The sequence below is a fragment of the Nicotiana tabacum genome, chromosome 3, assembly GCF_000715075.1.
Source record: "Nicotiana tabacum cultivar K326 chromosome 3, ASM71507v2, whole genome shotgun sequence".
NCBI classification, from domain to species: Eukaryota; Viridiplantae; Streptophyta; class Magnoliopsida; order Solanales; family Solanaceae; genus Nicotiana; species Nicotiana tabacum.
Window position 1 is genome coordinate 175,588,702 of NC_134082.1, and position 27,599 is coordinate 175,616,300.

The following is a 27,599-nucleotide window of genomic DNA, read 5'->3' on the forward strand; positions in this document are numbered from 1 at the left end:
TGCACACTTGTGAAAAGATTTTTATCTTAGTTGGGAACTTCCATATAACACCACAAGTTATCCTCTCGCAAGAACATATATAAAACTAATGAGACCAAAGGCCAACCTCCAAAGAAAGTTGACAGAAACCATGAAGGAGCAAATATTAGACAGGAGAACGTGAAGCCTGTCAGAATATTTAGTCAAGTGTACTCCCAAAGCTAAGAAAGAAAACGTGGAGGGGTAGAAGCATGACACACGATCGAATTGAGGATTATGTCAAATAAGATCAGCACGTATCCCGTTAATCGGTAATTAACTCATTATCCGCATCATTAAGAATTATCTTAATTTATTTAAAATATTATTCACTTTTAATATACTTTTGTATACTACAATCATGGTCATGTGATACCATATAAAATTAATACATACATTATAATTTCATTAAAACATCCATGTAAAAATACATATATTTTCTCAATATTCTAATTTTTCTAGTCTCATATAAAGAGTACAAATCTTTCGTATGCTTAATTTTTAAAATGGTAAAAAGATAACCTTCTTTTCTTGTGAGAAGATAATTTATATCTTTATAATAAAGAAATTCTTTTTGTACTATAAATTCTCAAAACGGAAAGAGGATAACTTTTCTTATGATAAAATACTATCTACTCTTATAATAAATAAAACCTCATTTATAAACTCTCACATGTCATGTATTTAATTTAAAACTTATCACAACCATATAAAATCGTATCTATCAACTTTTACTGGTTTACTTCAAAGAAATACATATCAAGCCAATATATAGTAGTTCCGAAATTCTTCAAACTTACAGGGTCTTACATTCATATTTTCATGTAACATCTTAATCCCTTTCAACTCATTTATTATTACTTCAACGAATCCTAACGTTAAAGTACGGGATGTAACAGAAATATTCTTAGCGTCTCTTGTTCCAGGCCTTCGATACTGTTATTCTTCTTTTTAAGGTTGCATCTAGTACCGAGAGACTGAGAGCGTAGTAGGGAGGGGTTTATTTTGAATAATGAGAGTTTGTAAGGAAACAAAAGAAACTCCTGTCTAGTGATTCTTGGGGAAAAAAAATATAAAATCCAGAAGGCAAAGTATTATTAACCATCGGTGAATGAATAATGAATTAGATAGTTGAATCTAGTAGTGCTACTATTTATAGGAACTCTAAGAACGCTAATCTAAAGCATTCTAGGCAGGGGCGGAGCTAGAAGCCTAAGTACGGGTTCGGACGAACCCAGTAACTTTTGTCCAAACTCTATACGTATTAAGAAATTTATTTAAAATATGTAAAAAATGAAATTCAGAACCTAGTTACTAACGCCTTATGTTGCTATCCTAGAATTTAGAATCCAAAAAGTTCAAATGCGGACTCCGCCTCTGACTCTAAGATCCCTCATTTTTTTTGATTAAAAGAAAATAAGAAATTCCTAAACCAACTCGGAATTATAATCACCTATGGATCAACAAACTAATAAACAAGTAAACAACAACAATTAGAAGTTGCATTCTAATAGACCTCTTAATACTTGGGAAACTAAGTAAATTTAATGTAGTGTAAGGTTCACTTCTCCATAGGCTGTCAGCTTGAATTCAGAATCTTTTTGGAATTTTCACCAACCTGCTTCCAATGAAAAAAAAAGACTTGCTTTTATTGAATGTAGGCTTCATTTTGCTGTACGTTTCAAATTCTTAGAGAAAGTTCCTCTCAAATGTTCTACAGTTTCTTAGCCACCAACTTGACACTTGTGGAACTTTTCATTTGTATCAGACTGCAATTTAATGCTACTAGGCATTAGCTGCCTTTTTCCTGGTCCTGCTTATGAGATATTGCACACTTTGAAATTGACTTGAGCATATATCTTCAAACAAAATAATGGAGCTAATGAATCTTAAGATTTGAGAATTTGCCTTGGTATATACCGTGTAATTTTACCGAGGCACCCCTAGTTCTGCCCCTCCCTACTTCCGCCCCTGAGTATCTCCCACACTATTTTCCTGCTGCAACTCTCAACATTACCGACCAACTTTGGTCGGTAACTGAAAATATATATATATTTTTAAAATAATTAAAATTAAACATTATCGACCAACTTTGATCGGTAACCTAAACAGTGCAGACAACATACCGACCAAAGTTGGTCGGTAAGGTTGAATTCTGGGAATTCATTGTTCATTAACCGGCCAACTTTGGTCGGTAATATGCAATTAAGTTTTTATTTATTAAAAACGACCAACTTTGGTCTGTAATATGCAATTAATTTTTTTTTTTAATTAAAATTTGACCAATTTTGTTCGGTTTTTCTGGGTTTAATTTTGGCATAAAATGCCTGTTTTAATAGCTACACCACCTGCCAGCATACCAATAACCCCAACAACTTAATCATAACAACAACAGCAGCAACAACAACAACAACAACAACGTCAACAACAATAACAACCAAACATTCAATAAATACTTTAAAACTAACAAATTATAGTTCAATTGAACATAACAATCCAAAACCAAGTTAAAACTAATTATAACAAGTTCAAAACTGATTCTATTTGTCTAGTTCAAAGTATATAAAAGTCAAGGTGTGTTTTCTATAACATCATCATCACCGTCTGATGAACTTTCATCTACAAGAAGGTATAGAGAACAGTCTTGTGGAGGACGGAAAGAACGATCACGGGGAGGACGGGAGGAACGATCTCGAGCAGGACGGGAGGAACGACCACGTGGAGGTCAACTCTCTGGCGATGACTTACGGGACCGAGTCAATGGAAAAGCTCCAGTAAATAGGAGAGTTCTGATCTGAGCTTGCATGCCAAGGAATTCATGAGCATCTCTAACCTTTTCTCTTTCCTTGGCCGCTTCTAGCTTGGATGCGAGCTTTTTCACTGTCTCCCGTATAGCTGAGAGGCTCTCCCTATTAAGTTGCTCACCTTGCGAGGAAGTCTCTATTCCTTGCATTCCACACTTATAGTGATGGAATTTTTTAGTCGGAAGCCTGTATACCTTCCCCCATTTTGGACCGCCAACAGACTCCAATCATATTCTTTCAGCATCCTCATTCGAAGGTTGGGTTGGCTCGCCCGATTCACCAGTTGGATGACTACGAATGAATTCCTCCACGTTACTTTGGTAGCGACCCTATATTATTTTAAATTAAATCAGTATTTCAAAATTCTTATAAAAGTAAATTATAATACTTAAAGAAAATTGAAAGCTTACATATGCAGTCGAGGCCCGATCCTCGACCCACCTATCTTGATCCCCCTCTTTCTTTTTCTTCTTCTTCTTCTTCTTCACAATAGCTCTTCATGGCTCATTGGATGCCCCAACTTCTTTTCCTAAAAACAAATTAATTTAGTTAATAAACAGAATAGATATACTTAAAAAAGTAAAATAATTTAAGCAATTACGTACCAATCTTCTTTTTATTGTCCCTAGGCTAATCGCTCCTCCAGTGTGCAAGGAGCCTCCCTTCTCGGATGGGCGGGATTTTTTTCCTTTTCGCTCTTCTCTAAGAACTCTGCGGTAAGCCATTGCCTTTGCAAATCATCCCATAAATTCTGAAGTAACCAGTCAGGCCTCTTGTTCTTCTTTCTAGCATAAGAGAAAACATCCACCAATCTCTTGCGAGCTTTATGTTGTAAAATAATTTTTTTCCAGTTTCCGTCCAAGCTGGACGGTTTTTGGTCGCTTTTTTTGGACCGACTAACTTTGGTCGGAAACTTTTGGTCGGTTTATAGCGGATTTCTAGTAGTGACTGTGGATTCCATCTATGATCCTAAAGTGGGGCTGCTTTTCGATCCCAAATCATTGATTCAAGCACTTTCTTATTAATCTGTTGATGGACACATGAGCCTTGGATGCTAGTATTTGAAGTTTCTCCATTTTTGCGCAACTTGCAAGGGTACGATTCAGCTCTGCAAGAATGAATCCCTATTACGAAGCCTGGTAATGTTGTTTTATTCATCCATCTATTGATTTTTCCGAATAATTTTTATGCTGATATGGTAGGATGTGAAGATAAACAGGCTCTTCCCAGACACTTGGTAGATGACAATTCAAGCAGTTCTGCGTTGATTTCAACTCCTTGAAGTCTGAAGGATGATGGTAAGGCTTGCATAGTTTCAGAAGTCGTAGAATGTGAAGTAGGAATTTCTTTGATTTTATTCAGCTCTTAATGGGAATAGGCATCGCTCGCAATTGAGCTGAAACACATGTTATATTTCAAATTTTATATGAATTTGGACTTGTACAGATTGGAATTGGTGCCAACCACAACTAGTTCGGGCTTGAGGCATAGCTGTTGTACATACTGAAATTTTGTGCATATCAAGGGCCTTATTTTAAATGAAGATGTTCACTCTTTATGAGTGGTTTCTTCTTCCCCGTTCTCCCTTCGGTATAATTTTGAGCATTTCCATATGAGACCAAGTGATATCCTTAATTTTGCAATCGTTAGAACTGAAAACCATTAAACTACTAAAATGCATGCCAGTCATGGAAATAACGATAAAAAGGTGACACTCTCTAGAAATATTTCTTGATTTGTTTACTCAAGAAAATAATGTAATCTCATAAAACAAAGACGGCATGCCAGTATTGAAATATTTTCTTTCCTGTTGCCTAAAGGGCAAACTGCTGTGATGGCCTCTCTCTTCTTTTTATTTTTTCTGGGTATTTATTCTTCTTTTGGTTCCTTTTCCTATCACATTTAAGGACAAAACAGAAGTGATTATTATTTACAAATAGGAAAGCATAGTGATCAAGTTCTCCATCCCTAAATCAGAAAACTTTGTCAATAAAGGATTTCTTTAGTGCCTATAGTTCCAAAATTATGTTCCAAAGCTAATATGGAACGAGAACTTGTCAGATAGTTGCAAATGAAAAGTTTATTGCAAGATATCGTCTGGGGACATCAAACAGCGTGCCTGATCCACCTTTATTTTCACAATCAATATCATACATAACTTGCCGGGCTTTCTGGGGAATTCAATCATCAAGGAAAAATTATAATATTTTGAGTTACCTTAATATAACCACAACGTTAGTACTATAAATACCAGTCACTCTAAGTATTTCATCCACAACATTCAAACAGAGACATGCTAGATTCAACAGAAAAATTCAGGTAGTGAAAAATGGCTTTGATATCCAATTGGAAGCTTGCTTTTGTAGCTCTACTAGTGTTAGGAATGTGGGCTTCTCAAACCACATCTCGTGACTTGAACGAAGCATCAATGGTCCAGAAACACGAGTACTGGATGGCTCGCTTTGGACGTGTGTACAGAGATGATGCAGAGAAGGCAAAGAGGTTAAAAATATTCAAGGACAACGTTGATTACATTGAGTCAGTCAACAAGGCAGGAATCAGGCCTTATAAGTTGGGCATCAACGAATTTGCAGATTTAACAAATGAGGAATTTAGAGCGACTCACAACGGATACAAAATGTCTTCTCATCAGAAGTCATCAAAAACCGTATCATTCAGGTATGAAAATGTGACTGCTCCCGCCACCATAGATTGGAGAACGAAGGGCGCTGTTACTGGTGTTAAGGACCAAGGGCAGTGTGGTAAGTCAAGTAATTTGGTCATGTAAGTAACTTTCTGAGTTTCTGTGGTTGGAGCTGTTGCGGAAGCCAAATGTATATAGTGTGAATAAGTCACAACTACTATACCAAAAATTATGACAGCCACCAAATAATAAATAAGACAATAAAACAACAATAAAGGGAACACCAGAATTTACGAGGTTCGGCTAATTTTGCCTACTCCTCGGACACAACCAATATTTTATTTCACTCCAAAAATACAAGTGAAATAATACTAAAGAGAGAAGATACAAATGCCTTAAACAGATGAGAAGGCAAATGAGAGGTGTATTTCAATCCTAAACATTAGGCCTTCTTTTATAGGGGAAAAATCCCCCCAAACTTAACTCCCAACCAATGTGGGACTTTGACATTTTGCCAAACTTCAACAAATCTCCACCTTGGCAAAATTCCACATTTTCAATTCTCTCTCAATAACAAATTTTGGTTGTGTCTTCATCTTCAATCTTCAGTGTTCAACAATGTTGATCAAATCCAAACAATGTTGAAACTTGACCGCAGTCACCACCTTTGTCAGCATATCAGCAGGATTCTCTGTAGTATGAATTTTCTTCACCGTGACTCCACCTTCTTATATGATTTCTCGTACGAAATGATACCGAACATCAATGTGCTTCGTCCTTGCATGATAAACTTGGTTCTTCGCTAATTGAATAGCACTTTGACTATCACAAAAAATTGTGATACCTTTTTGTTCAACACCAAGCTCCTTTAGCAATCCTTGAAGCCAAATTGCCTCTTTCATAGCATCTGTAATAGCCATGTACTCTGCCTCTGTTGTAGACAAAGCAACTGTTGACTGCAAAGTAGACTTCCAACTAACTGGTGCCTTTGCAAAAGTAAACACATAACCAGTAGTTGATCTTCGTTTGTCCATATCACCCGCAAAATCTGAGTCACAATATCCAACTACAAACTGATTGTCTTCCTGCTCAAAAACTAACCCGACATCTACAGTATTATGAATATACCGTAGAATCCACTTCACAGCTTGCCAATGCTCCTGCCCTGGATTGTGCATATATCTGCTAATAACTCCAACAGCTTGTGAAATGTCAGGCCTTGTGCAAACCATTGCATACATCAAGCTACCAACAACATTTGCGTATGGTACCTTTGACATATACTCTCGTTCAGCTTCATCCATTGGCGACATAGTAGTACTTAGCTTAAAATGGGAAGCAAGTGGAGTACTAACTGGCTTAGTCTTGTCATCTATGCCAAAACGTTGAAGTACTCTCTTCAAATATTCCTTTTGAGATAAACAGAGTTTTTTTGAACGTCTATCTCTAATTATCTCCATGCCAAGAATTTTCTTTGCCTCACCCAAATCCTTCATCTCGAACTCCTTCTTCAGTTGAATCTTCAACTTATCAATTTCTTCCGAATTCTTGGAAGCTATCAACATATCATCAACATATAGGAGAAGATATACAAAGGAACCATCTTTAAGCTTGTGCAAATACACACAATGATCGTATTTGCTTCTCTTGTACCCTTGCCGCAACATAAACTCGTCAAATCGCTTGTACCATTGTCTAGAAGATTGTTTCAATCCGTACAACGATTTTTCAAGTTTGCACACCATATTTTCTTTTCCAGCAACTTTGAATCCTTCTGGCTGAGTCATGTAGATTTCCTCCTCCAAGTTTCCATGTAAAAACGCAGTTTTTACATCCATCTGAACTAGTTCCAAATCCAATTGTGCTACCAAAGCCAACATAATTCTAATGGAGGAATGTTTTACAACTGGAGAAAACACTTCATTGTAATCAATTCCCTCCTTTTGAGCATATCCTTTGGCCACCAATCTTGCTTTGTAGCGAACATCTACTTGGTTAGGAAATCCTTCCTTCTTTGCAAATACCCATTTGCACCCAATTGCTTTCTTTCCCTTCGGGAGATTGGCCAATCTCCATGTATGATTCTGATGAAGGGACTGTATTTCATCATTCATGGCAATCCTCCACTTATCTTCTTCTGAACTTTGGACAGCGTCTTTATAAGTAGTAGGAACATCATCAGCTACAATTGAGGTTGCACAAGCAACCGTCTCTATGAGACGAACAGGTTTCGTTATTGTTCTTTTTGGCCTGCTGGTTGCTATTGATTCAAGTTGTTGTTGAGATTCCTGAGTTGGAATCTCCTCTACTGGCTCTCCTTCCAGAGGGTAATCTTCATTTGTTTCCTCCTCTACTTCTTGTGTAGGAAAAATAAATTTTCCCTCAAACTCCACCTGCTTAGAAGCACCTTCATTTTGTTTGGTATCTTCTGTTACCTTATTTACCATAGCAAATTCATCAAAGGTAACATCTCTGCTGAATATTACTTTCTTTGTCATAGGGCACCATAAGCGATATCCTTTGACTCCAGAAGTAATTCCCATAAAAATAGCCTTCTTTGCCCTTGGATCCAATTTTGACTCCGTCACATGATAATATGCAGTTGAGCCAAACACGTGCAAAGAGTTATAATCTACAACAGGTTTTCCGTACCATTTTTCAAATGGTGTTTTGCCATCAATAGCAGCAGATGGTAGACGATTAATGAGGTGACATGCATATGTAATTGCCTCAGCCCAAAATTCTTTGCCCAAGCCAGCATTGGACAACATACACCGTACCTTCTCCAGCAAGGTCCGGTTCATACGTTCTGCCACTCCATTCTGTTGTGGTGTATGTCTAACAGTGAAGTGTCGGACGATGCCATCATTTTCACAGACCTTATTGAAATGATCATTTTTGTATTCACCTCCATTGTCTGTGCGAATACACTTGATCCTCCTGCCTGTTTGATTCTCCACCATCGTCTTCCATTTGAGAAAAATTCCCAGCACTTCATCCTTGTTTTTCATTGTATACACCCACACTCTTCGAGAAAAATCATCAACAAAGGTTACAAAATAGTGCTTCCCACCCAATGAAGGTGTTTTGGAAGGACCCCAAACATCAGAGTGTACATAATCCAAAATGCCTTTAGTATTATGGATCGCTGTACCAAATTTAACCCTTGTCTGTTTCCCTTTGACACAATGCTCACAAAACTCCAAGTTGCAAGCCTTTACTCCTTTTAACAATCCTTGATCTGATAGAGTTTTCAAGGATTTTCCTCCAGCATGTCCCAAGCGCATGTGCCATAGCTTGGTTGCTTCTGCCTCTTTGTCGTCACTGGATGTTACTGTCGCTGTCCCAATAACTGTACTGCCACGATAGCGGTACATATTATTATTCTTCCGATTAGCCTTCATTACCACTAGTGCACCGGAGCATACTCTCATCACTCCATTTTCTGCAATGATTTTGAACCCTTTTGATTCTAGGGCTCCCACAGAGATGAGATTCTTCTTCAAATCCGGTACATATCGAACATCTATCAATGTTCTGATCATTCCATCATGGTTCCTTAATCGTATTGAACCAATGCCATATGAGGTAAGAGGGCTGTTATCCGCTGTGTGGATGACTCCATATTCTCCTTCTTGAAATTCCATGAACCAGTCCCTGTTGGGACACATATGATAGCTACAAGCCGAGTCCATCAACCATATGTCTGATGATGTTGATGACTCTGTTGTAACTAATGAGAAGTCTGAATCATCACAATCAGCTACATTTGAATCCATAATAGCCTTTCCATTGTTATGTTTGGCCTTATTCTTCAACTTCGGACAGTCTTTCTTCCAGTGCCCTTTTTCTCGACAAAAGGCACATTCATCTTTACTGGGTCTGGATCTTGACTTGGATCTTCCCTTCTTTGTCCTCGTTTGATTTTGAGGACGACCCCTCACAAACAGTGCTTCTCCTTCTCCGCCCTTCTGTTTTTCTCGCTTTCTTTGTTCATAGCTGTACAAAGCTGAACAAACTTCTCTGAGAGAAATTTCGTCATTTCCATGGAGTAGAGTAGTTTCAAGGTGCTCGTACTCATCAGGAAGTGACGCCAACAACATTAAGGCCAAGTCACCATCATCATAAGTTGTATCCATATTTTGCAAATCTGTGACCAACTTATTGAAACTGGTGATATGTTCATTCATCGTGGTACCAGGAACATAGGTGAAGTGAAACAGTCTCTTCTTCATGTACAATTTATTTTGACTGTTTTTCTTCAAAAATTTATCCTCCAGTGCTTTCCATAATTTACTTGCAGAAGTTTCCTTTGTGTATGGATATTTCTGCTCTCTAGCAAGGTAGGATCGAATGGTACCGCAAGCAACACGGTTGATAATTCTCCAATCTTCTTCTCCAATAACATCTGGTTTCTTTTCTTCAATGGCCAGATCTAGCCCTTGTTGAAAAAGGACATCTAGAACCTCGCCTTGCCACATCCCAAAATGTCCGGACCCGTCAAAAATTTCTACCGCAAATTTCGCATTTGACACAATTCTTGTCATAAGCGAAGATGCCAATGATGACGTATTGTTGACACTTGATGTAGATTCTTCTTGTTTATTGTCCCCCATATTTGACACAAATATTATTTAATAGCTGACGACACAAATCAAGATTATTTCCTTTCTGATGTAGAAGATCAGACTAAGCTACAACTACAGAGCATACTCAGACAGAACCTTGACTCAGTTACCAAGATAAATCTTTTCTGATGTGGAAGATCAGACTATGCTGCAACCACAGAGCATACTTAGACAGTACCTTGGCTCTGATACCAATTGTTGCGGAAGCCAAATGTATATAGTGTGAATAAGTCACAACTACTATACCAAAAATTATGACAGCCACCAAATAATAAATAAGACAATAAAACAACAATAAAGGGAACACCAGAATTTACGAGGTTCGGCTAATTTTGCCTACTCCTCGGACACAACCAATATTTTATTTCACTCCAAAAATACAAGTGAAATAATACTAAAGAGAGAAGATACAAATGCCTTAAACAGATGAGAAGGCAAATGAGAGGTGTATTTCAATCCTAAACATTAGGCCTTCTTTTATAGGGGAAAAATCCCCCCAAACTTAACTCCCAACCATTGTGGGACTTTGACATTTTGCCAAACTTCAACATATGCTACAGAAGAAAATCTTATTAAGCTGATAATGTAGGATGTTGTTGGGCATTTTCTGCTGTTGCTGCTACTGAGGGGATCAACAAGATCAAAACAGGTAAGTTAATATCTTTATCTGAGCAAGAACTCGTGGATTGCGATACAAGTTCTGATATGGGATGTGAGGGAGGTCTTATGGATGATGCTTTTACGTTCATCATCAAGAACCATGGACTTACTACCGAATCAAATTATCCATACGAGGGGACCGATGGCACTTGCAAAACTAGAAAGGAATCCAACCATGTTTCCAAGATTACTGGCTATGAAGATGTTCCAGCCAATAGTGAATCTGCTCTGTTGAGTGCAGTTGCTAACCAACCTGTATCTGTTGCCATTGATGCTAGTGGATCAGATTTTCAGTTCTACTCTAGCAGTGTTTTTACTGGAGAATGTGGAACTGAGTTAGATCATGGTGTTACAGCAATAGGATATGGGAAAACTAGTGACGGGACAAAATATTGGTTAGTGAAGAACTCGTGGGGGACTAGTTGGGGAGAAAACGGTTATATTAGAATGCAAAGAGATATTGATGCTGCAGAAGGAACTTGTGGAATTGCTATGCAAGCTTCTTATCCAACTGCTTAAATAGCTGGGAAGCTTTGGTGCATGGGAATTTGCTATTAATTCTTCTTTAAACACTATTGTTGTTCACCTTGTTTATATTTTATGTGGTGTGTTTACTGTGTATATATGCTTCAAACTCCTTGTATGTACATAACTGTTAAACAAAACATTATGTGTGAAAAGATTGGTAATGCGAGTGAATGATAGAAAAAATGCTTCCCCTATTTAAGACTTAGACTCCATAAACACGAGATTACTATATATATTGTCTAAGATTCCACTATTCAATCTTTGATTCTTAGGTTTCTCTGTCTTAGATTCCACAAGTTCTTTCAACTCATTTCTATCAAAGTAATTTCTGTATGAACCCAAAAACCAACTAGCAGTAAGTTACATATGCTGGAGAAACAATAGAAGAGAGAACAGTTTGTTTTTGAGAGAACTCTAATTCCCAACTCGTTTGCCTCAAAATGACAACCACAACGAGGTATATATAATTGTCAAGAGAGACTTCTACACTAACTTGTAGGCTTTATCTAGTTAATCGAATTTTATAAATGACCTAAATATCTATCATGATAATGCTTAAGTTAATATAGAAGAATCAAAACCCTGCATTTGCAAGTTGGGATAACCACTCATCATAGACAGACACAAAAAAGAATGTTCAATCCAAATATTAAGCAACTAATTGGATAGTAGTGTCTAATATGTACATAATCTCGTTTTAGTTTTAAACTTTATCCAACTTTCAAAGATAAAATTTATTACTTTTCTTTAATACTTTTATAAACGTCTCATTTAGCATCGAATTAATTGTACAATATAATATGGATGCATTTTTTTTTAACACCGTAGTGATTGATCAGCATCAATCTGTAGCTTATAAATTTAGATATTGTCCCAAGACTAATGCTGAGTTTTAACAAAAAAAAAATACAATTACTTGAATTAATTTGACATGATAGAAAAATCGAAAGGAATGCTGACTTTTTCAGCAATATTACTCCCTCCGTTCCAGTTTATGTGAACCTATTTTCTTTTTGGTTCGTTCCAAAAAGAATGTCCCCTTTTTAAATTTGAAAACAATTTAGCTTAAACATCCAATTCTAGCCTTAATGAAAAGCATTTATAACCACACAAATACTCTGGACCCCCTTTTGACTTGTGTAGGACCACAAATTCCTAAAGTTTTTTATTTTTTCTTAAACTTCGTGCCCAGTCAAACAGATTCACATAAATTGGAACGGAAGAAGTATAATTTACGCAAGAAACGAGCTATATACCTGAGAATCAAAAGATTAATATTCAGCAAGCTATATATCACAATCTCCGCAATCCATGTCTAGTAACTAGCAAGGAGTAAGAGTATATTCCAGCAAGAAATTACCCATTTTCGATTTGTCCATATCCTACCCGACCCGCTCATTCGCCATCCCTAGTGTCAATAGAATTGACATATTTCGAAAGAAATAATACTCCTTCTAACCAATAGAAACTATCGTTTATCTGTGCACAATTACTATGGATGTCTCATCAATTGGATGACTATGAATTGTTCTTTAAACCCATTCAAATTTTCTATGATAACTCTAGTGCTATATGTCTCTCAAAAAATTCTTTGCATCACTCTAGGGCAAAGCATATAGATATCAAGCATCATTTCATTAGAGATCATGTTCTTAAGGGAAATATAGAAATATTTTTTGTTGGAACTACTGATCAGTTAGCAGATATTTTTACTAAACTTTTACTTGAAGACAGATTTTTCTTTCTAAGAGAATTACTTGGTATTATTTCCATTGATTATTAATATTAAGAACTATGTGATATTTTTATATTTTGTATGTCTAATGTTTAAATTTTGTCTTTTTATAGTCATTAATAGTGCCTTCCGAATTTCCTCACTTTTCCTCTCTTTTCACATCAGTTGCAGCGTTCAAGAAAGGAAAACCAATCATCACGCCTGTTAAACTGACACCCTTTCCTTTCCTGTACTCAATTGTCAGAAACCCCCTCTTTTAATCTTTGAAACCCTTCTTCAATCTTCATCATTCTCATTACCTAGAACCCCTCTCCAAACTCTCCTCAACCAATTTCCTCCATTGCTAAACACTCTAAGAACCCCTACCTCCATCAGAAAAAGTACTCGCTTTAGAACAAAACCCCCTTCCCAGCCTCCAGAACAGGTGGACATAGGGTCCGAACACTCAGAGGGTTTTGCCTCCTCTCAAGCAGAATTCTCAGATCATTCTCATCCTTGAGGAGAAAAAGCCCTGGAAAAAAGACCTTTGGAAGAACCTCCTGAGTCCTTTACTCCAAAGTAATCAAAATTTGATCTTCAAGTTCTTTAGAATCTGACCTAAATTTCTGGGATTCTCCAAACAAGGATTTTTTCATTGCTCTGAAAGACAAGCCAATCGCTCATGCCAGAATAGTCGACCTTGACGACATGGAAGCCCTAAATTGTAAGGTAAAAGATTTGTTTATTTATCAACGTTGGTCAAAATTCCTCTTTGTTCCCCTTCTAAAGTCTATGAACCCCTTGTAAGAATGTTTTATGGAAATCTTCGCTCTAGTAAGTCTAACAAGTTGGAATTCTTAGTGTTAGGAAAGAGCATTGTTCTTTATTGTGCCATGTTTGATTAGATCTTCCAATGCAAGTGTTTTGGTTTTCCCATGCTTTTCAAAAATTCATGGCCTGATGATTTTGAAATCACCTTTGATCAAGCAAAACGATGTATTGCTGAGTGTTCTTCTGAATCCCTCCCAAACCAGTTAGGTCCAAGTGATGTTAGCTTTGAAACTCGTGTCCTAGGCCCACATTGTTGCAACTACTCTGCTCCCCCGTACTGGTTCTTTCTCTACCTTCTCTCAAAAGGATATTTTTCTTGTCTATTGCCTTGTGATCAAACTCAAGGTCAAACTGTTCTCCTGGGTCATAAATTTTATGATTGAAAGTGCTGATGATCCTACCAGTTTGTCCTATGGCATGCCCATCATTCACATTCTGGAAGCTCATAATATCTCTATCTCTAACTATCCCGTCATCTCAGTTTCAAAATCTTACAATTCTAAGGCGTTTGCTAGTATGGGATATGTGTGTGTGAAGGGCTCTTGGGTTAAGAGGTTAAGTATGTTCAGCATGATCCCAAGACCAAAGCCTCTGTTTCCCATCACAGCCTTAGTAATCCTGACCTTACTGAGAAACTGACTGCCATTGACAAATAGCTGACCACCATCAGATATCTTATTACTGCTACTCATTCCACTGTTGGGGACATTCACGCAATCTCCAAAAAGACAGGGTCTAAGGTTTCCAAGATTAGGGTTACAATCCTCAGATTAGGGAAAATACAGTCAAGGCATTCAAGGAAGTACACGATAAGCTTGATGGAGTGACTATCTCAGCCAATGCTAGCTTTGAACAACTAAAGGAGGCGATTTGCAACACTCTTACTTATTTCCTATATCGTTAGTGTGGAAGTTTCAAACAATTTTTTTGTTGTGCTATTTTGGACTGGATAACCAGTCGTTGGATATTTTTTTCTTTTCTTGTTTTCCTATAACTCTGCATGCATATAATGCATTTCCTGCTACAATTATGTTTTACTGTATTATTGTTTCTTGTTATCTCCTCTTTGCTGATGTCAAAAAGAGGGAGAAAGCTGTTATCCATATATTTGTGCAGGCACATTCATTGCAGGGGGAGTCGACTATAGATACTACAGGAGAAGTCGACTAAAGAAAGTATTCCCAATGGAACCTATTGAGGGGGAGTCAACTGAACTCATTGAGGGGGAGTAAAATATAGGAAAGTTAACTGATGTTTATATATATTATTTTTTGTCATCATCAAAAAGGGGGAGATTGTTAGATTTTAGTTTTAATGATGAAAAACTATATAATTGCTTTTGGTGTAGGGACTCAAAGGATTGAAGTGCAGAAAGAGAAATAATCGAAGCTGAAGGGAGAAATCAATCAAAGGTTGATTGAAGCATCTAAAAGGAAAAGACGGCAAGAAAATCAATCAGAGATTGCCTGAAGAGTTAAAAAGGAAATGAAGCATTGAAGATGAAAAGACCCTGATTTAAGTAGCAAATCCGGAGCTATCAAGGCTTGAAGATGGAAAGCTGTCAGAGCCCACACATCAAGGAAGAATAACGGGAATTAACCTTACTCTTGGAAATAATCAATTTCTTTTCAAGGATCAAATCTTTTGGGTTGACAAATCTCTTCAGTAACGGTCTCCTACAAAGTATTTATACGCAACCTTAGGACTTAGAGATTCATACATTGATCAAACCAATTACCCTCTTTTTGTTCTACTGCAAACAAATATTGTAGCTCTACTAGATCTGTTGTGTAACATGTTAAAGAAGAAAGAGAGACAAATACTGGCGAGGCATTGTCACGGCCCTAAACCCGTACCTGATCGTGATGGCGCCTCTCGTGAAGACAAGGCCAGCCGACACTTACCCATTTCAGTTTTAAGCAGTTAACAATGAGAATTTAAGTCTAAAACATGATAAATAATCCAACATTTAAGCAGTCAACAGTACAACTATGCGGAAGAATAACCCAACACGGCCCGATATCGGGGTGTCACTAGTCATGAGCATCTAAAAATCCGGAATAATCAAGATAATTCTACAGAGTTCAATACAAAACAAAAACAAGGAGACATAAGATAGGGAAGAAGCTCTGGGTTGTGAACGCCACCAGCTACCTAGAGAATCTTCGGATCTGCCTAAGCTGGAAAGATCAACACTCGGGAGCAGGACCAGATGCGCCTGAATCTGCACACGAGGTGCAGGGAGTAAAGTGAGTACTCCAACTTAGTGAGTAATAATCATAAATAAAGACTGAAAACAGAAAATCACGTAAGGTACATTACAGGCTATAATGAAGCAGTAAAACCAGTAAATTAGTAAAGATATGTGAGGGTCATTTTAATTCAACTTAAACTTCATGAAAAGCCTTTTCAACAATTTAAGTAGGTAAATGACAGGCAAATAAGAAAGATAAACACATAAAGGTTCGCCCATCGGGCACAGTATCAATAAATCTACCGCTCGGGAAACATCTCAGAACAATACCAGCCTCTCGGGCTAAATCTCACATCACAATGGGTACCCGCGCTCACTGGGAGTGTGCGGACTCCTAGAGGGGCCGCTTACGGCCCAAGCGCAATATCAAGCCATCTCGTGACATCATCACTAGGCTTTCAGCCTCATATCAACTAGCCACCTCGTAGCGTACATATCTCAGGCCCTCGGCCTCATAATCATGATCAGTGTTTCCTCACAACATAGGCCCTCGGCCTTACTCAGTCAAAAATTCTCACAAGTCACTCGGCAGTAGTAAAACATGATTCTCATCCCAATTATCATTAAAGATCACTTAAGTGTTAAAACATAGTAAACATGGCTGAGTATGAAAACAGTGGAAATATAACATGACTGAGTTCTAGTATAAAGTCAAAACAGTGAGGAAATATCAATAAAAATCCCAGAAGGTTTCAAATAGATGGCACGAGGCCCAAATATGGCATTTAGCTCCAATCATAATGATAGCAAATAGATTTCAGTCAAATACGCGGTAAAATAATCATTTGGGACGGACTAAGTCACAATCCCCCAACAGTGCACGATCCCACACTCGTCATCAAGCATGTGCGTCACCTCAATATAGCACAACGATGTGAAATCCGGGGTTTCATACTCTCAGGACATCATTTACAACAATTACTCACCAAACTCTAGCCCGCGATGCCTTTGCCCCTCGAATCGGCCTCCACTTACGTCAAATCTATCCAAAATCAGAACCACGACGTCAAAATATGCTAAGAGAACGAAGCCCAAGCGAAAATAATCAATTTACAACACAAATCCCAAAATTACCAAAACCCGACCCTCGGGCCCACGTCTCGGATTCCGACAAAATTCACATCAATGGATTCCTTATCTCTCCCTGAGTTCATTCATACTAAAAGTATCAAAATTCATCCACAAATGACTCCTCAAATCCCAATTCTGACTCTCCAAATTTCAAGCCCTAGTTCTTCAATTTTAGGCTTAGATTCCATGATTAATTAGGTAGATTTCACATTAGAATCGAGTTTTAAGTCCATGAATCTTACCTTCAAGTGATTCCCATTGAACCCCTCTTCAATCCTCTTCAAAAAGCTCCAAAAACGATCAACAATGGAAGAAATAAACCCCAAAATCGCGGACAAGACGACTATTTAAACCTTCTGCCCAGGCCTGAAATCCTTCATCGCGAACTTGATCAAAGCCTCGCTTTCGCGAAGAACAAAATAACTTTGACCAAAATTTCCTCTTTCCTAATCGCGACCTTCCCATCGCGAACGCGATGCTTTACTCAGACCACCCTTCGCGATCGCATTACCCCCTCTCGCGAATGCGATGAATAAAATACCTCAAACCCAGCTGACCACTTTTCCTCTACGCGAACGCGGTCAACCTCGCACGAACAAGATGACCAAACGCCCAGACCTCCGCGAGCGCAAAAGCTCAAATCCCAGCTTCATCAACTGACCCTTTGCGAACGCAAAGGTCATTTCTCTGCAGCACTGATCTGCAATTTTCTGCAATTCTAAACTTCATGAAATGGTCCGATTGACCACCCAAAACTCACCCAAGGCTCCCGAGACCTCAACCTAACATGCCAACATATCTCATAACCTCATTGAAACTTGTTCCAATCTTTGGAACGCTCAAAACAACATCAAAACACCAAATTCTCATCGGATTCAAGCCTAAGAATTCCAAAATCTTCTAAATTATGCTTTTGATAAAAAAAACCAACCAAACCACATCCGAATGACCTGAAATTTTGCGCACACATCCCAAATAATACAACGGAACTACTGCAACTCTCGGAATTCCATTCCAACCTATATATCAAAATCTCACCTATCAACCGGAAATCGCCAAAAATCCAATTTCGCTAATTCAAGCCTAAATCTACTCCGGACCTCCAAAACTCATTCCGACCATGCTCCTAAGTCCCAAATCTCCTCCTGAAGCTATCTGAACCATCATAATTCACATCTAAGCCCTCTAACACATAAGTCAATATCCAGTTGACTTTTCCAACTTAAGCTTCCTCAAAAGAGACTAAGTGTCTCAAACATTACCAAATCCTTTCCGAACTCGCAACCAACCCAATCACATATAGGACCGATAAACAAAGCAATAATAAGCATAAATGGGGGAAACAGAGCAGTAACTCATGAGTCAACTGGCCGGGTCATCACATCCTCCCCAACTTAAACAAACGTTCATCCTCGAACGAGTCAAGAAACATACCTGAAGCTTCAAACATGTGAGGATATCTGCTCCGCATCTCCCGTTCGGTCTCCCAGGTAGCCTCCTCCATGGGCCGACCTCTCCACTGCACTTTCACTGAAGCTATATCATTTGATCTCAACTTTCGAACCTGACAACCCAAAATAGCTACTAGCTCCATATCGTAGGTCAAATCATCATCCAACTGAACCATGCTAAAATCCAGAACATGAGACGTATCCCCAATATACTTCCGGAGTATAGAAACATGAAATACCGGATAAACACTCGACAAGATGGGTGGCAAAGCAAGCTCATAAGCCACCTCCTCAATCCTCCGAAGCACCTCAAAAGGCCCATTGAAATAAGGACTCAACTTACCTTTCTTCCTAAATCTCATAACACCCTTCATAGAAGAAACCTCCAATAGAACCTTCTCGCCAACCATGTAGGACACATCTCGATCCTTCCTATCAGCATAACTCTTTTGCCTCGACTGCGCTGTACGAAGCCTCTCCTGAATCACCTTCACCTTTTCTAAAGCATCCTGCACCAAGTCTATCCCCAATAGTCTAGCCTCACCCATCTCGAACCAACCAATTGGAGATCTACACTACCTCTCATACAAAGCCTCATATGGAGCCATCTGAATACTCGACTGGTAGTTGTTGTTATAAGCAAACTCTGCAAGCGGTAGAAACTAATCCCATGACCCTCCGAAATCAATGACACAAGCACGCAACATGTCCTCTAATATCTGAATAGTGCACTCGGATTGCCCGCCTATCTGAGGGTGAAAAGATTTGCTCAACTCAACCTGAGTACCCAACTCTCGCTGCACAGACCTCCAAAACAGCGATGTAAACTGAGTGCCCCTATTTGTGATGATGGAAATTGAGACATCATACAACCAAACAATCTCCCGGATATAGATCTCTGCCAACCGCTCGGAAGATAGGTAGTACACACAGGAATGAAGTGCGCGGACTTGGTCAACCGATCCACAATCACCCAAATAGCATCGAACTCCTTCAAAGTCCGTGGAAGTCCAACTGCAAAGTCCATAGTGATCCTCTACCACTTCCACTGTAGAATATCCATCTGTTGAAGCAAGCCACCCGGTCTCTGATGCTCATATTTAACATGCTGACAAGTGAGACACCGAGCTACAAACCCCACAATGTCTTTCTTCATTCTCCTCGACCAATAATGTTGCCTCAAATCTTGATACATCTTCGCGGCACCCAGATGAATAGAATACCGCGAGCTATGGGCCTCCTCCAGAATCAACTCCCGAAGCCCATCTACATTGGGCACACATATCCAGCCCTGCATCATCAACACCCCATCATCACCAATGGTCACATCTCTGGCATCATCATGCTGAACTCTGTCCTTAAGGACAAACAAATGCGGATCATCATACTGGCGCTCTCTGATGCGATCATATAAGGAAGACCGAGAAACCACACAAGCCAATACCTGACTAGGCTCCGAAATATCTAACCTCACAAACCAATTGGCCAAGGCCTGAACATCAACTACAAAAGGTTTCTCCCCAACTAGAATATACGCCAAACTCCCCATACTCACTGCCTTTCGGCTCAAAGCATCGGCCACCACATTGGCCTTTCCCGGATGGTATAATATAGTGATATCATAAGATCCTTCTGATACAACCACCTCCGCTGCCTCAAATTAAGATCCTTCTACTTGAACAGGTGCTAGAGACTATGATGATCAATAAACATCTCACAAAACACACCATACAAGTAATGCCTCCAAATTTTCAACGCGTGAACTATGGAAGCCAACTCCAAATCATGAATGGGGCAGTTCTTCTCATGGGGCTTCAACTGACGAGAAGCATAAGCAATAACTCTACCCTCCTGCATCAAGACACAACCAATTCCAACTCTCGAAGCATCACAATACACAGTATATGAACCTGAAGCTGATGGCAAAACTAACACTGGAGTTGTGGTCAAGGCTGTCTTGAGCTTCTGAAAGCTCTCTTCACACTCATCCGACCACACAAATGAAGCACCTTTCTGAGTCAACTTGGTCAAGGGCAATACGATAAATGAGAATCCCTGAAAAAGTCGGCGATAATAGCCTGCCAAACCAAGAAAGTTGCAAATTTCTGTGGCTGAGGAAGGTCTGGGCCAACTCTGAACCGCCTCTATCTTCTTCGAGTCAACCTGAATACCCTCGCTGGACACCACGTGCCCCTATAAAGCCACTAAATTGAGCCAAAACTCACACTTGGAGAATTTTGGATAAAGTTTCTCCTCCCTCAATCTCTGCAACACAACTCTCAAATGCTCTACATGCTCCTCCTGACTACACGAATACACCAGAATATCATCAATGAAGACTATGACAAATGAGTCGAGATAAGGTCGGAACACGCTGTTCATCAAATACATGAACGTTGCTGGGGCATTGGTCAGCCCAAAAAATATCACCAAGAACTCATAATGACCATATCGGGTCCTGAAAGTCGTCTTAAGAATATCCGAGTCCCTGATCTTCAACTGGTGATAACTTGAACAAAGATCAATCTTGGAGAAAACTGTCGCTCCCTGAAACTGGTCGAATAAATCATCAATGCGAGGCAAGGAATACTTGTTCTTAACTGTTACCTTTTTCAATTGCCTATAATCAATGCACATCCTTATAGTGTCATCCTTCTTCTTCACGAATAGAACCGGCACATCCCAAGGTGACACACTAGGCCGAATGAACCCCTTTTCAAGGAGTTCCTGAAGCTACTTCTTTAATTCCTTCAACTATGTTGGTGCCATACGATACGGTGGAATAGAAATGGACTGAGTGCTCGGTACCAGGTCAATACCAAAATCAATATCCCTGTCCGGTGGCATGCCTGACAGGTCTGTAGGAAACACATCGAGAAAATCTCTCACAACTGGAACAGAATCAATATTGGGAGTCTCAGCACCGACATCCCTCACAAAGTCTAGATACGAAAGACAACCCTTCCCAACCATACGCTGGGCCTTCAAGAAAGAGATCACTTTACTAGGAACATAATCAGTCATACCTCGCCACCCAATTTGTGGCACACCCAGTATAGCCAATGTGACTGTCTTGGTATGATAGTCCAGAATAGCACGACACGGAGATAGCCAATCCATGCCCAAAATGACATCAAAATCCACCATACACAATAATAAAAGATCCACTCAGATCTCCAGCCCCCCAATAGTCACCACACACGACCAGTACATACGGTCTACAACAACAGTATCGCTCACTGGGGTAGATACATAAACAGGTGAAGCAAGAGACTCATGGGGCGTACCCAAATAATGAGCAAAGTATGATGACACATAAGAAAAGGTGGAACCGGGATCAAATAATTCAGAGGCATCTTTGTGGCAGACTAAAACAATACATGTAACAACAGCATCTAAAGCAATAACATCGGGTCTTGCTGGGAGGGCATAGAAACGGGCCTGAATGCCACCTAATCGACCACCCCCTATGGGGCGACCCCTATCTGACTGACCTCCACCCCTAGCTGGTTGGTCGGTGGTGATGACGTAACTAGCACTGAAGCCGATGACTGACCCCTCTGCTGAGATGAACTCGCAAGATGGTGAGGGCATTGCCTCCACATATGGCCCATCTCTCCATACTAATAACAACTCCTAGGTGCTGGAGAAAGGGACTGAAGGGAACCCCTCACACCAAAGTGACTAGCAGATGCACCTGGCATAGAAGAGCCATGAACTGATGGAGTACGGGACGAACTCTGAGCTGGAAGGGAACTAAGTGATGACTGGCCCTAATGATAACTGTGAGAACCATGACCCGATGACGCCCGACGATAACCTGGGAGAGCTGGCTGAGCATGCCTAAATGGACGACCTCTGTTGTGCTAAAACTAATCTCTTGAAGGAGTACCGCTGTAACTACCAGATCCTCGAGGCCTCTTGGCCTCCCTCTCCTCTCGCTCCTGGCAAAGAACCGAGTTAATCTCACGGGCAATATCCACAACCTCCTCGAAAGTAGCACTAATCACCCTTTCCCTGGTCATGAGAATACGAAGCTGATAAGTGAGACCATCAACAAACCTCAAAATCCTCTCTCTATCTGTCGGAACCAACCAAATGGCATGACGAATTAACTTGGAGAACCTCAACTCATACTACGACACGGTCATCTCGCCCCGACGCAACCACTCAAACTGCCTGCGCAGCTCCTCTTTGCAAGACTGCGGCATATACTTCTATAGAAAGAGAACGGAGAACTGCTGCCAGGTCAGGGGTGCTGCACCAACAGGCCTATGCCTCTCAAAATCCTCCCACCAAGTGAAGGCAGCTCCAGAAACCTGATAAGTAGTGAAAGCAACCCCGCTGATCTCCAGAATACCTGTTGTACGAAGCATCCTCTGGCACTTATCCAAGAAACCCTGGGCATCCTCTCCCCCTGCACCACTGAAGGTCGGAGGCTGAAGTCTACCAAACCTCTCCAACCTACGTTGCTCGTCCTCTGGCATGGAAGGAACTACATAGTCCTGAGCAGCTGCAACCGGCTGGGATGGATGTGCCCCATGTTTCTGAAGTCCCTGCACGACCTACTCAGGTGTGCGAGCAGCGGGAGTTTGATTGCCTCCCCCGGCCTGAGAAGTAGCTGCGACTGTAGTAGCTAAGACCGCCTGAGCTAGGCCAGTGCAAACTGATAAAATCTGAGCCAAGGCCTCCTGAAGACCCGGAATCACAATGGGCACAACTGGTGCCTAAGCTGGTGCTGCTGGAGTGCCCACAACTGGGACCTGATCCTCAACTGGGGCGGCTGGTGGATCTGCAGGTGCTTCCCTAGCTGTTGTGCGGGCCACACCTCTACCCCTATCACAACCACGACTGCATCCTCGGCCTCTAGTGGCCACAGCCGATGGTACTAGTGGTCGTCCATCCTGATTGCTAGCACGTGTCCTCACCATCTGTGAGAGAATAGAATAGCAGAAGTTTAGTACTCGGATCAACAATTCGCATGACAAGAAGTTCAAGAATATAAAGTTTTTACTAAACGTTCTATAGCCTCTCGAGGATAAATACAGATGTCTTCGTACCGATCCGTGAGACTTTACTAAATCTGCTCATGACTTATGAGACCTATGTAACCTCGGCTCTGATACTAACTTATCACAGCCCTAAACCCGGACCCGATCGTGATGGTGCCTCTCGTGAAGACAACGCCAACCGACACTTACCCATTTCAATTTTAAGCAGTTAACAATGAGAATTTAAGTCTAAAACATGATAATTAAATAATCCAACATTTAAGCAGTCAACAGTACAACTATGCAGAAGAATAACCCAACACAGCCCGATATCGGGGTGTCACTAGTCATGAGCATCTAAAAATCCGGAATAATCAAGATAAGTCTATAGAGTTCAATACAAAACTAAAACAAGGAGACAAAGGGTAGATAAGAAGCTCTCGGCTGTGAACGCTGGCAGCTACCTAGAGAATCTTCGGATCCGCCTGAGGTGGAAAGATCAACAATCGGGAGCGGGACCAGATGCGCCTGAATTTGCACATGGGGTGCAGGGAGTAAAGTAAGTACTCCAACTCAATGAGTAATAATCATAAATAAAGGCTGAAAACAGGAAATCACGTAAGGCACATTACAGGCTATAATAAAGCAGTAAAACCAGTAAAAATATTAAATCAGTAAAGATATGTGAGAGTCATTTTAATTCAACTTAAACTTCATGAAAAGCCTTTTCAACAATTTAAGCAGGTAAATGACAAGAAATTAAGAAAGATAAACACATAAAGGTTTGCCTCTCGGCCACAGTATCAATAAATCCGCCCCTCGGGAAACATCTCAGAACAATACCAGCCCCTCGGGCTAAATCTCACATCACAATGGGTACCCGCGCTCACTGGGGTATGTAAACTCCTGGAGGGGCCCCTTACGGCCCAAGCGCAATATCAAGCCAACTCGTGGCATCACTAGGCTCTCGGCCTCATATCAACAAGCCACCTTATGACGTACATATCTTAGGCCCTCGGCCTCATAATCATGATCAGTGTTTCCTCACAACATAGGCCATCGGTCTTACTAAGTCAAAAATTCTCACAAGTCACTCGGCAGTAGTAAAACATGATTCTCAGCCCAGTTATCATTTAAAAGATCATTTAAGTGTTAAAACATAGTAAACATGGCTGAGTATGAAAACAGTGGAAATATAACATGACTGAGTTCGAGTATAAAGTCAAAACAGTGAGGAAATATCAATAAAAATCCCAGAAGGGTTCAAATAGATAGCACGAGGCCCAAATATGGCATTCAACCCAAATCATGATGATAGCAAATAGATTTCAGTCAAATACGCGATAAAATAATCATTTGGGACGGACTAAGTCACAATCCCCCAACAGTGCACGACCCCACGCTCATCATCAAGCGTGTGCGTCATCTCAATATAGCACAACGATGTACAATCCGGGGTTTTATATACCCTCAGGATATCATTTACAGCAATTACTTACCTCAATCCAGTCAAAACTCTAACCCCCGACGCCTTTGCTCCTCGAATCGGCCTCCACTCACGTCGAATCTATCCAAAATCAAAACCACGACGTCAAAATATGCTAAAGGAATGAAGCCCAAGCAAAAATAATCAATTTACAATACAAATCCCGAAATTACCAAAACCCGACCCTCGGGCCCACGTCTCGGATTCCGATAAAATTCACATCAATGGATTCCTTATTACATCCATCCACAAATGACCCCTCAAATCCCAATTCTGAGTCTCCAAATTTCAAGCCCTAGTTCTTCAATTTTAGGCTTAGATTCCATGATTAATTAGGTAGATTTCACATTAGAATCGAGTTTTAAGTCCATGAATCTTACCTTCAAGTGATTCCCATTGAATCCCTCTTCAATCCTCTTCAAAAAGCTCCAAAAACGATCAACAATGGAAGAAATAAACCCCAAAATCGCGGACAAGACGACTATTTAAACCTTCTGCCTAGGACTGAAATCCTTCTTCGCGAACGCGGTCAAAGCCTCGCGTTCGCGAAGCATAAAATAACTTTGACCAAAATTTCCTCTTTCGCGATCGCGACCTTCCCATTGCAAACGCGATGCTTTACTCAGACCACCCTTCGCGATCGCGTTACCCCTCTCGCAAATGCGATGAATAAAATACCTCAAACCCAGCTGACCACTTTTCCTCTACGCGAACTCGGTCAACCTCACGCGAACGCGATAACCAAACGCCCAGCCCTTCGCGATAGCCTTCCTCGCGAACGCGAAGGCTTAAATCCCAGTTTCATCAACTGACCCTTCGCAAACGCGAGGACCCACTCGCGAACGCGAAGTTCATTTCTTTACAGCACTGATCTGCAATTTTCTACAATTCCAAACTTCATGGAATGGTCCGATTGACCACCCGAAACTCACCCGAGGTCCCTGGGACCTCAACCAAACATGCCAACATATCCGATAACCTCATTCAAACTTGTTCCAACCTTCGGAACACTCAAAAAAACATCAAAACACCAGATTCACACCGGATTCAAGCCTAAGAATTCCAAAATCTTCTAAATTACGCTTTTGATCAAAACCCCAACCAAACCACATCCGAATAACCTGAAATTTCGCATACACATCCCAAATGATACAACTACTGCAACTCTCAGAATTCTATTCTGGCCCCTGTATCAAAATCTCACCTATTAACCGAAAATCGCCAAAAATCCAATTTCGCCAATTCAAGTCTAAATCTACTCCAGACCTTCAAAACTCATTCCGATCATGCTCCTAAGTCCCAAATCACTTCCCGAAGCTATTCGAACAATCGAAATTCACATCCAAGCCCTCTAACACATAAGTCAACATCCGGATGACTTTTCCAACTTAAGCTTTCTCAAAATAGACTAAGTGTCTCAAACCTTACCAAATCCTTTATGAACTCGAGCCAATCAACCCGATCATATATAGGACCGATAGACAAAGCAATAATAAGCAGAAATGGGGGAAACAGAGCGATAACTCATGAGACGACTGGTCGGGTCGTCACAGGCATTGTAACGAGTGACATAGAAACTGAGTTGTTGGTATAGAACTACACCATTCACTTTGTACTCAAGAAACTCAATTACTGAAAGAGAAATCCCTTGCAACCCAAGGGGACTAGACTAAGATTCACAATGAATCTGAACCAGTATAAAAACTCCGGTGTCTTTAATTCCTGCACATTACTTCTGCATTTTAATTCTGCACCTTTTGATATCTCGTTATTATATCTAGTCGACTAATTGAAAAACTAGTCAATTATAACAATTAATTTTAAAAATAAAGCTATTCACCCCCTCCCCCTCCCCTCTCGTACTTTCAATAGAAACTATCGTTTATCTAATTTGAAAAAGACAAAAGGGAAAGGAGAAAAAGTAATCTCATCTTGCACCGGCTTAACATGCGGAGGAAATTTGCGGAGACTCCATTTGCGCAAAATTTACGAACACTAGAAAGTGGCAAGTAATTTCTCCTTTTTAGAACAAAACCACCAAAAGTTCAAAAGCATAAAGACTTACTATGTAGAGAGTAAAAATGAGTCTTTGAGAATACGAATTAACTTGCCGTGGGCCAGTTAGCGTAGATTTGAAGTTGACAGAACCTTTGAACAACAACATTTGCGTCCTATTACCTTGGAAGACCAACATACTAATAGAGTGCCCTTGGGCAAACGGCGAAGACTTGTAGATTGAGGCAGTAAAACATCTAATTAAATTAAGCATTAGTACCTTTTCTGGGTAATTGAAATTTCCTGGAAAAGCATAAAATCAGTGTGCAATCCAGAAATGAATAATCCGAAAAAATAATTACTCGGAAGATACATAACGACTTCAGATTTTGCATCAATAAATCCAAATGGTCATAAATCAAAACTACTTTCCAAGATGGACTTGTTTTAATTTCCAGTTGTGAACTAAAAAGGAGGTTATATTATTGCCAGTCTAGAATAGTTATTGGGATATAATTTCTCAT

The 27,599-nt window shown here is 40.0% G+C and overlaps 1 protein-coding gene across 1 annotated transcript; it reads left to right on the forward strand.

Moving 5' to 3' along the window:
* The first annotated feature begins 5,071 nt into the window (after positions 1–5,071).
* Positions 5,072–11,527, forward strand: LOC107831372 (senescence-specific cysteine protease SAG39-like). Its single transcript, XM_075250245.1, has 2 exons — positions 5,072–5,584; positions 10,684–11,527. The coding sequence occupies exons 1-2, from the start codon at positions 5,152–5,154 to the stop codon at positions 11,271–11,273; spliced, it is 1,023 nt and encodes a 340-aa protein (XP_075106346.1). The 5' UTR covers positions 5,072–5,151; the 3' UTR covers positions 11,274–11,527.
* Positions 11,528–27,599: the final 16,072 nt, after the last annotated feature.